This window comes from Pongo abelii, chromosome 1 (assembly GCF_028885655.2).
Source record: "Pongo abelii isolate AG06213 chromosome 1, NHGRI_mPonAbe1-v2.0_pri, whole genome shotgun sequence".
Lineage (NCBI taxonomy): Eukaryota > Metazoa > Chordata > Mammalia > Primates > Hominidae > Pongo > Pongo abelii.
Genome location: NC_071985.2, coordinates 205,325,097 through 205,335,572, shown reverse-complemented (window position 1 = coordinate 205,335,572; position 10,476 = coordinate 205,325,097). Strand labels below are relative to the sequence as shown.

Here is a 10,476-nt window from a genome sequence, read left to right as displayed (position 1 = left end):
GGGTTACAGGCGTGAGCCACCGCGCCCAACCCCTCAGTTCTTTTTTCTTTTGAAACCCATTATAATCTCTGTAAGTCCTATCAGTTCCAAGAGACTTTCTACACAAATACATCTCCAGGTTGTCAAACCTATAAAGATTTTCCTAGAGGATGGCTTATGACGTCAAGGATCCAGGTAGCGCCCGGAGGAAAGCTCCAAATGAGGCCGCCACCTTTCATACAGCAGCCCAGCATTTTGCGCATGCGCTTCTGATTGTCTGTCCGCAATGAAGCTCTTCGGCCTTCTCGGCACCCATACGTTTGGGAACGGCAGTTTCGAGGTTTGTGAGACGTCGGCTTCCGACCGGAAGTGAGAAGAGGAGGAAGTTGGTTGGTTGCACCGGTCTGGGGGCTTCCCGGGCTCGGGTAACCGGAGTGCTGGGATCTAATCGTCGCTCAAAGGCTCCTAGGTGCGCGGGTGGATATAATTCCCGGCTTCTCGAGAAGACACTAGAGCCTCAAGGAGGTGTGCTTCTAGTGTTTAATTGGACACGTGTTCTGGATGCCGGCTTAGAAGGACCTATATACCATCATCTTAAAATAACTTTCTCTTGGCTCTCTCTCTCTTTTTTTTTTTTTTGAGACGGAGTTTCGCTGTTCTTGCCCAGGCTGGAGTGCAATGGCGCGATCTCGGCTCACCGCAACCTGGCCTTCCGGGTTTAAGCGATTCTCCTGCCTCAGCCTCCTGAGGAGCTGGGATTACAGGCGCTCGCCACCAGGCCTGGCTGCTTTTTTGTATTTTTAGTAGAGACGGGGTTTCTTCATGTTGGTCAGGCTGGTCTCGAACTCCCAACCTCCAGTTGATCCGCCGGCCTCGGCCTCCCAAAGTACTGGAATTACAGGCGTGAGCCACCGCGCCCGGCCTTGACTCTCTTTAAAAGGCATTTTTAGGCTAGCCGCAGTGGCTCTCCCGCCTGTAGTCCCAGCTACTCGGGAGGCTGAGGCGGGAGGATCGCTTGAGCCCAGGAGTTCGAGGTTATAGTGAGCTAGGAACTCCCCACTGCACTCCAGCCTGGGCTACAGAGCGAGATCCTGTCACCAAAAAAGAAAAGGGTACGGGGGAAGGTACTTTCAGAGAGATTTTAGTTTGGTCCAAACTCTGCTACCAACTTGCTGTGTGTATCCTTCTGTCCCTCTCCAAGTCTCAATATCCTCATCTATAAAATGAAGGTCCGTTAAGTCACTTTTTCAGTTCTTCTGAATTTTGTTGCCTCTTTATTATCTCGTTTGAGCCACATAGCCTTGGGAGTTAAAAATCACTGGCCTTTGACCGGGCACGGTGGCTCACACCTGTAATGCCAGCACTTTGGGAGTGCCGGATCACCTGAGGATCACCTGAGGCCAGGAATTCAAGGCCAACCTGGCCAATATGACAAAACCCTGTCTCTACTAAAAATACAAAAAAAATTAGCTGGGCGTGGTTGCGGGTGACTGTAATCCCAGCTACTTGGGAGGCTGAGACAGGAGAATCGCTTGAACCTGGGAGGCGGAGGCTGCAGTGAACAGAGATTGTGCCATTGCACTCCAGCCTGGGCGACAAGAGTGAAACTCCGTCTCAAAAAAAAAAAAAAAAAAAATCACTGGCCTCATTTTATAAGGAAGACATTGAGTCCCAGAGTGAGGGGTTATAGATAGGACTTTCTCAAGATTGCACAGGTAACTTGGGGGTTTCAGAACTTGAGACCAGAAGGTAATGCTGTACTCTATGACCAGATCTCCTTTTTATATTTCTGTGTCATCAGTTCCTGGAACTGGCCATATAAGGAGATACTCAAACGTTTTTGAATGAATGAATCTTTGATTTGAAGGCCAGTGCCACAACACATCTGGTCTCTCTCCACCACTCTGATGTATAAACAAGTGAACTCTTTTCCAGGTATATCCCGTGCCTTACCTGACTGGGGGCTCTGAGTCCAGTTGTGTTGTCTTCAACTTAGACACCATGGAGGCACCTCCAGTCACCATGATGCCTGTCACTGGGGGCACCATTAACATGATGGAGTACCTGTTGCAGGGTAAGTGAACCAGGGAACTTGGATTACCTATTTTCCTCTTCTCTGTTCAGCTTCCCTTAAGATGAGAGACTTAACACAAAAGCAGCCTGCACAGTTTCTGGCACCCAGCTATGTTTTTAACTGTTATTTTAAATTATAGTTTTATATGCACTAAACATACTAAATTTGCCATCTTGGCTGGGCACGGTGGCTCACGCGTGTAATCCCAGCACTTTGGGAGGCCAAGATGGGCGGATCACGAGGTCAGGAGATGGAGACCATCCTGGCTAACACAGTGAAACCCTGTCTCTACTAAAAATACAAAAGAAATTAGCCTGGCGTGGTGGCGGGCACCTGTAGTCCCAGCTACTCAGGAGGCTGAGGCAGGAGAATGGTGTGAACCTGGGAGGCAGAGGTTGCAGTGAGCCGAGATCGTGCTGCTGCACTCCAGCCTGGGCGGCAGAGCGAGACTCTGTCTCAAAAAAAAAAAAAAAAAATTGCCATCTTAACATATTTAAGTGTACAGTTCAGTGTTGTTAAGTATATTAACATTGTTGAACAACAGATCTTTAGAACTTTGGTTTATTGTGAGTAACTTGAAAAAATACTTAGTACAACTTTTTTTTTCTTTGAGACAGAGTCTCAATCTGTCACCCAGGCTGGAACGCAGTGGCATGATAACAGCTCACTGCAACCTCTATCTACTTCCCGGATTCAAGGGATTCTTGTGTCTCAGCCCTCCTAAATAGCTGGGATTGCAGGCGTGCATCACCATGCCCAGCTAATTTTTGTATTTTTAGTAGAGAGTTGTGGTTTCATCTTGTTGGCCAAACTGATCTTGAACTCTTGCCCTCAAGTGATATACTTGCCTTGGCCTCCCAAAGTGCTAGGATTACAGGGACGAGCCGCCGCGCCTGGCCTAAAATACTTAAGTTTTTCATCCTGTAAAACTGCAACTCTATACCCATTAAACACTAATTCCCACTCCCCTCTACGCCAAACCCTCAGCAACTATCTTTCTAGGTCCTGTTTCTCTGATTTTCTTTTTTTTTTAAGACGGATTCTCACTCCGTTGCCCAGGCTGGAGCACAGTGGTGCAATCTCGGCTTACTGCAGCCTCTGCCTCCCAGATTCAAGCGATTCTCCTGCCTCAGCCTCCTGAGTAGCGGAATTACAGGTGTGCACCACCATGGCCAGCTAATTTTTGTATTTTTAGTAGAGACAGGGTTTTTCCATGTTGGCCAGGAAACTCCTCACCTCGAACTCCTGACCTCAGGTGATCCACCTGCCTCGGCCTCCCAAAGTGCTGGGATTACAGGCGTGAGCCACCGCGCCCAGCCAGATTTTGTAAACAAGTATCTGAATATGTTCCTAACATTTGAGCCATAGCCATGGAGGCAGAAAGATGACTAAAAAAAATGTATGTCAAGCCAGCTATTACAGGCTTATGCCTGTAATTCCAGTTGTTTGGGAGGCTAAGGCTGCAGTACTGCTTGAGTTTGGGAATTCAGGATTAGTCTGGACAACATAGCAAGAACTCATCTCTACTAAAAAAAAAAAATTAGCTGGGCATGGTGGTGCGCATCTGTAGTCTGAACCACTTGGGAGGCTGAGGTGGGAGGATCACTTGAGCCCAGGAGATGGAGGCTGCAAAGAGTTATAATCACGCCACTGCTCTATAGCCTGGAGACAGAGCGAGACCCTATCTAAAAAAAAAAAAAACAAAAAAAAACCGGTGCCATAAAAATAAAGCAGGAAAGTGGCTAGAGATTGGTAGGACACATACTATTTTATTAGGGTGATCAGAAAAGGCCTTGATGATAAAGTCACTTGAGCAGAGACCTGACAAAAGTGATAGAGTAGACATGCAGATGGGAAGAACATCCTAAGCATAGAGAATAGGAGAAGGGGTCTGGCAGGAAGGTCACTCCTGGAGAGAATGATCAAGGGGAAGAATAGAAGGAGATGATGTTTGGCAGGTAGCAGAGACAGTAATATGTAGGGCCTTGTCGACAACGGTAAAGATGTTGGCTTTTATTCTGAATGACACAGTAATCCACTGGAGTGTTCTGAGTAGAGGAGTGTTATTATCTGCCCAGTAATTTAATAGACCATTTGGCTTTCATATGGAGAAGAGAGGAAGAAGGCAAAGGTAGAAACAGGCTATTGCAAAGACCAGGCAAGAAATGAGGGTGACTTCATTTGAAGGGACTAGGTTGAAGTGACCAGAGGAGTGAGAAGTGATTGCATTCTGCATTTATTTCAAAAATATGGATTCAGTGGAGGGTGTGAAAGAAAGAAAGAGGGTGTGAGTCAAAGATGATTTTCTGGTTTTTGGCTTGGGTAACCAACTAAAAACAGAGTTGCCATTTACTGTGATGTTGAAGACTGCAGGGTGAATAAGATTTTGGAGGAAAAAACCAACAGTTTGATATTGAACATGTTAAGATAAAGATGTCTGTAATAGGCATCCAAGTGAGGAAATTGAGTAGTAAGTTGAATGTTTTCATCTGTAGTTCAGAGATAAAAACGTGGGAGTCCTCAGGGCCTAAATGATATTTAAAGCCATGGGGCCAAATAAAGTCACCTAGGCAGGAAAAGAGTATTGATACAGAAGAGGACCAGGATTGAGTCCTAGTCCTCCAGTGTTTAGGGAAGATGAGAGGGACCAAGCAAAGAAGACTTAAACGGAACGGTCAGCAAGTTAAGTGAAGACAAGAAAGTTGTGTCTCAGAGGCCAAGGGAAGAATAGATTTCATAGTGGGTATAATCTACTGTAAGAATTGTGTCAGATGTTGCCAAGAGGATGAAGATTCTATGAAGCAATTCACTCTCTTCTACTTACATACAGAAGAGGAAAACTTTTCCTGATAAAAAGGAAACTTTAGCCAGGTGCAGTGGCTCCATGCCTGTAATCTCAGCACCTTGGGAGGCTGAGGCAGGTGGATCATGAGGTCAAGAGATCGAGACCATCCAGGCCAACATGGTGAAACCCTGTCTCTACTAAAAATACAACAATTAGCTGGGTGTGGTGGCACACGCTTGTAGTCCCAGTTACTCAGGAGGCTGAGGCAGGAGAATCGCTTGAACCCAGAAGGTGGAGGTTGCAGTGAGCCGAGATCGCACCACTGCACTCCAGCCTGAAGACAGAGCTAGACTCCGTCTCAAAAAAAGCGGGGGAGACTTTATATTTCTTCTATAAATGGAAGACTTTGATTTGTTGGAAATAGAAGGCAATTGTTAAAATATATAACAACAAAATAGTGTTATTGGCTGGGCATGGTGGCTTGTGCCTGTAATCCCAACACTTTGGGAGACCAAGGCCAGGAGTTTAAGACCACCCTGGGAAACATAGTAAGACCCCAACTCTACAAAAATAAATAAATACATAACTAAAACAGTATTATTACATTCTAGATAGACACTGTCACTGATTAAAGGCTCTAAGCCCTAGGCCTACTGGAGATGAGCATTAGAGGAAGCCTAAAGACTTTGTAGTGCTAAATAAGAAAATTCCAAAAAATTGAAAAGGAAAATAACTTTCTCACAACGTTATACAATACCTTGGTAGTGTAATTTCTGTAAAATCTCATGTTTGGCCCTGTGTTTTATGAAATGCTTCACTAAACTGTTTTGGTTTTTCATTTAAGTTTTTTCAATTGTATACTAACTCCATGACCTAAAATGAAAGATAGGACTCAGTGGTGCTTTTTCCGTTTTCAGGAAGTGTTTTAGATCACAGTTTGGAAAGCCTCATCCATCGCCTTCGTGGTTTGTGTGACAACATGGAACCTGAGACTTTCCTTGACCATGAGATGGTATTCCTCCTTAAGGGCCAGCAAGCCAGCCCATTTGTTCTCAGGGCCCGACGCTCTATGGACAGGGCAGGGGCACCCTGGCATCTGCGCTACCTGGGACAGCCAGAAATGGGAGACAAGAACCGCCACGCCCTGGTGCGAAACTGCGTGGACATTGCCACATCTGAGAACCTCACCGACTTCTTGATGGAAATGGGCTTCCGCATGGACCATGAGTTTGTTGCTAAGGGACATTTGTTCCGTAAGGGCATCATGAAGATTATGGTGTACAAGATTTTCCGCATCCTGGTGCCAGGGAACACAGACAGCACTGAGGCTTTGTCACTCTCCTATCTCGTGGAATTAAGTGTGGTAGCACCCGCTGGGCAGGACATGGTCTCTGATGACATGAAGAACTTTGCAGAACAGCTAAAACCTCTGGTTCACCTAGAGAAAATAGACCCCAAGAGGCTCATGTGACTAAGAGAATCTGTCCACATTTGGGGCCTATCCTTACTTGTTTGAAAAAAATATGTTTGCTTTTTTTGGTTTTTGTTTTGTTTTGTTTTTGAGACAGAGTCTCGCTCTGTTTCCCAGGCTGGAGTGCAGTGGCACGATCTCGGCTCACTGCAACCTCTGCCTCCCGGGTTCAAGCAATTCTCCCGCCTCAGCCTCCTGAGTAGCTGGGATTACAGGTGCGTGCCACCATGCTCAGCTAATTTTTGTATTTTTGGTAGAGATGGGGATTCATCATGTTGGTCAGGCTATTCTCGAACTCCTGACCTCGTGATCCACCCACCTTGGCCTCCCAAAGTGTTGGGATTACAGGCATGAGCCACCACGCCTGGCCAAAAAAATATGTTTTAAATGTCCCATTTCACCATTGCCAGGGAGGCATTCTTCCTTCAGGGAGAGGATGGTGAGAATTAATTGGTTCTTTGCACTGTTCTCCTCATGTGGTGATTTCACTTTCATGACAGCCTTTCTACATTAAAGGCTCAGGATGTCACGGAGAATCTATCTAATCCCACTGTATTAGGAGGGGAAACCGGGCCAAGCGCAGTGGCTCACACCTCTAATCCCAGCACTTTGGGAGGCCGAGGTAGGTGGATCACCCGAGGTCAGGAGTTTGAGACCAGCCTGGCCAAATGGTGAAACCCCATCTGTACGAAAAATACAAAATTTAGCCGGGCGTGGTGGCAGGATCTTGTAATCCCAGCTACTTGGGAGGCTGAGGCTGGAGAATCACTTGAACCCAGGAGGTGAAGGTTGCAGTGACCAGAGATGACGCCATTGCACTCCAGCCTGGGTGAGAAGAGTGAAACTCCATCTCAAAAAAAAAATAAAAATGAAGAGGGGAAACCAGAATAAATTATCTTTTGGAAAGGAAAATTTCTTGTTTGGCCATTTGTGTGTAAGGTTTGTAACATTAGAGGCTGTGAGCTTGTGTTACATGGTAATAAAGCCAATGAAGAGAAATGTCTGTGTAATTCTGATTCTTTATTCCCTTACCCTGTAAATTTGGGGTAGATTCATTACCAGTTGAAGCAAAAAAAAATGACAGTTCCTAGTTTTAATTATGGTAGAGATGAGGATGAGAGTTTTCACCTTTTATAAAAGTAGCATATTTATTGTTGAAAACTTTTAAAATATAGTACAGATAAAAAATAACACCTATTAGCCAAAGAGAAGTTCTATTTTGGTATATATCCTTCTAGTCTTTATTTTTTATAAATTTATAAATTTTTATAAATTTATGAATATGAAATGTGTTTATTTTATAAAAAGATTCCATATATATTGGTTTATAACCCTTTTTTCCCATTCATCTATCATTAACATCTTTCCAGGACATTTGTCTACACTCTCCTTTTTTAAAATTTTTTTTTTTTTTGAGACAGAGTTTCGCTCTTGTTGCCCAGGCTGGAGTGCAGTACTGCGATGATCTCAGCTCACTGCAACCTCTACCTCCCAGGTTCAAGTGATTCTCCTGCCTCAGCTTCCCAAGTAGCTGGGATTACAGGCATGTGCCACCATGTCCGGCTAATTTTTTTTTTTTTTTTTTTTGAGATGGAGTACAGTGGCCCAGTCTCGGCTCACTGCAAGCTCCGCCTCCCGGGTTCACGCCATTCTTCTGCCTCAGCCTCCCGAGTAGCTAGGACCACAGGTGCCCGCCACCACGCCTGGCTAATTTTTTATATTTTTAGTAGAGACGGGGTTTCACCATGTTAGCCAGGATAGTCTCAGTCTCCTGACCTCGTGATCCGCCCCCCTCGGCCTCCCAAAGTGCTGGGATTACAGGCGTCAGCCACCGCGCCCTGCCTTAATTTTTTGTATTATATTTTTTATTTTCGAGACAGGGTCTCACTGTTGTCCAGGATGGAGTGCAATGGCATTATATTTTTAAGAAACGGTGTTTCAGGCCGGGCGCGGTGGCTCACGCCTGTAATCCCAGCACTTTGGGAGGCCAAGGTGGGCAGATCATGAGGTCAGGAGATCGAGACCATCCTGGCTAAGACGGTGAAACCCCGTCTCCACTAAAAATACAAAAATTAGCCGGGCACGGTGGCAGGCGCTTGTAGTCCCAGCTACTCGGGAGGCTGAGGCAGGAGAATCGCTTGAACCTGGGAGGCGGAGCTTGCAGTGAGCTGAGATTGCATCACTGCAGTCCAGCCTGGGCGACAGAGCGAGACTCCGTCTCAAAAAAAAAAAAAAAAGAAACGGTGTTTCACCATGTTGGTCAGGCTGGTCTCGAACTCCCTGCCTCGGCCTCCCAAAGTACTGGGATTACAGGCATGAGCCGCCGCACCTGGCCAAAATTTTTTCTTTTTAAAGCTAGTTTATTGAGTTCATGTTATGTGTCAGTGCTATCCTAAGTGCTTCAGGTATGTTAAACCCGTTTTGTAAACAGGGAACTGGTACATATAGATTAATTAACTTTCCCTGAGCTATACAGCTATTGATTGGCAGAGCTGGTATTTAAATATTGACAATTATAATTGCTATTTCTATTTCATCATATGGATTTGCTATAAGTTATCTAATTGAATCCTCTATGATTTTCAGTTTGATCCCATTTTTTTTGCTTTTATAAGCTGTGTAACAATAGAGCTTTTATTTATTTATTTTTTTGAGACAGAGTCTTGCTCTGTTGCCCAGGCTGGAGTGCAATGGCATGATCTCGACTCACTGCAACCTCCGCCTCCTGGGTTCAGGTGATTTCCAGCTAATTTTTCTATTTTTAGTAGAGAGGGGGTTTCACCATGTTGGCCAGGCTGGTCTCGAACTCCTGAACTCAAGTGATCTGCCTGCCTCAGCCTCCTAAAATGCTGGGATTACAGACATGAGCCACTGTGCCTGGCCCGATATGTACTTGTTACTCTATGTAAATCTAACTCATAACTTCCAACTTGCATATGCTTTCATACTAATACAAGTATTAGTGTTTAAATAGTGTTTGCTCCATGACAGGTACTTTATTTTTATTATTTATTAATTCATTTATTTTTTGAGACAGAGTCTTGCTCTGTCACCCAGGCTGGAGTGCAGTGGTGCCATCTCGGCTCACTGCAACCTCCTTCTCCCGGGTTCAAGCGATGCCCCTACCTCAGCCTCCTGGATAGCTGGGATTACAGGCGTGTGCCACCACGCCCAGCTAATTTTGATTTTTTTTTTTTTTTTTTTTTTTTGAGAGGGAGTTTTGCTCTTGTTGCCAGGCTGGAGTGCAATGGTGCAATCGCAGCTCACTGCAACCTCTGCCTCCCAGGTTCAAGCGATTCTCCTGCCTCAGCCTCCTGAGTAGCTGGGATTACAGGCGCCCACCACCACACCTGACTAATTTTTGTATTTTTAGTAGAGATGGGGTTTTACCATGTTGGTCAGGCTGATCTTGAACCCCTGATCTCAGGCGATCCACCAGCCTTGGCCTCCCAAAGTGCTGGAATTACAGACTTGAGCTATCGCACCCAGCCATGACAGGTACTTTAAATGTTTCAACTCATGTACTTCTCATAACAACTGTATGAGGGTTGTGAGTTGTTATTACTTCCATTTTATAGATGAGGTTACACAGAGAGGTTTCTCAATTTTTTTTTTTTTTTTTTCCAGATAGTCTTCTCACTCTGTTGCCTAGGCTGGAGCGCGGTGGCACAATCACAGCTCACTGCAGCCTCGACATCCCAGGCTCAGGTGGTCTTCCAACCTCAGCTTCCCGGGTAGCTGGGACTACAGGCATGCACCACCACACCTGGCTAATTATTGTATTTTTTTTTGTAGAGATAGGGTTTCACCATGTTGCCCAGGCTGGTCTAAAATTTCTGGGCTCAAACAGTCTGCCTGCCTTGGCCTCCCAAAATGGTGGGATTGCAGGCATGAGCCACTGCAACCAACCTCAAATTTCTTTTTTCTGTTGTCCAAAGTCAGAACTAGTAAATGGTGGAGCCTGAATTTCAAATCAGGCAGATCATCTCCACAATCTAGGCACGTAATCACTGTGTATCCACCATGTTTTACTCATTTAGTCCGTTTATATCATAGAAACCTAGACTGCTGCTGGGTGGGTAGTTCATGCCTATAATCCCAGAACTTTGGGAAGCTGAGGTGAAAGGATTGCCTGAGGCCAGGAATTAGAGACCAGCCTGGACAACA

General features: G+C 45.4%; 1 protein-coding gene across 2 annotated transcripts; it reads left to right on the top strand.

Moving 5' to 3' along the window:
• The first annotated feature begins 338 nt into the window (after window positions 1-338).
• MED18 (mediator complex subunit 18) lies at window positions 339-7,308 on the top strand. Of its 2 annotated transcripts, none has more exons than XM_002811173.5 (3): window positions 339-504; window positions 1,915-2,053; window positions 5,756-7,308. In XM_002811173.5, the coding sequence occupies exons 2-3, from the start codon at window positions 1,981-1,983 to the stop codon at window positions 6,307-6,309; spliced, it is 627 nt and encodes a 208-aa protein (XP_002811219.1). In that variant the 5' UTR covers window positions 339-504; window positions 1,915-1,980; the 3' UTR covers window positions 6,310-7,308. The 2 variants fall into 2 exon arrangements, with proteins under 2 accessions (XP_002811219.1, XP_054394836.1); XM_054538861.2 differs by lacking the exon at window positions 339-504 and adding an exon at window positions 523-1,208.
• Window positions 7,309-10,476: the final 3,168 nt, after the last annotated feature.

What these genes read in the sequence shown, in the direction of transcription:
- MED18 (XM_054538861.2), top strand. An exon ending in GATGGAGTACCTGTTGCAGG is followed by an intron (nt 2,054 to 5,755) that starts GTAAGTGAACCA and finishes TTCCGTTTTCAG; the next exon opens with GAAGTGTTTTAGATCACAGT.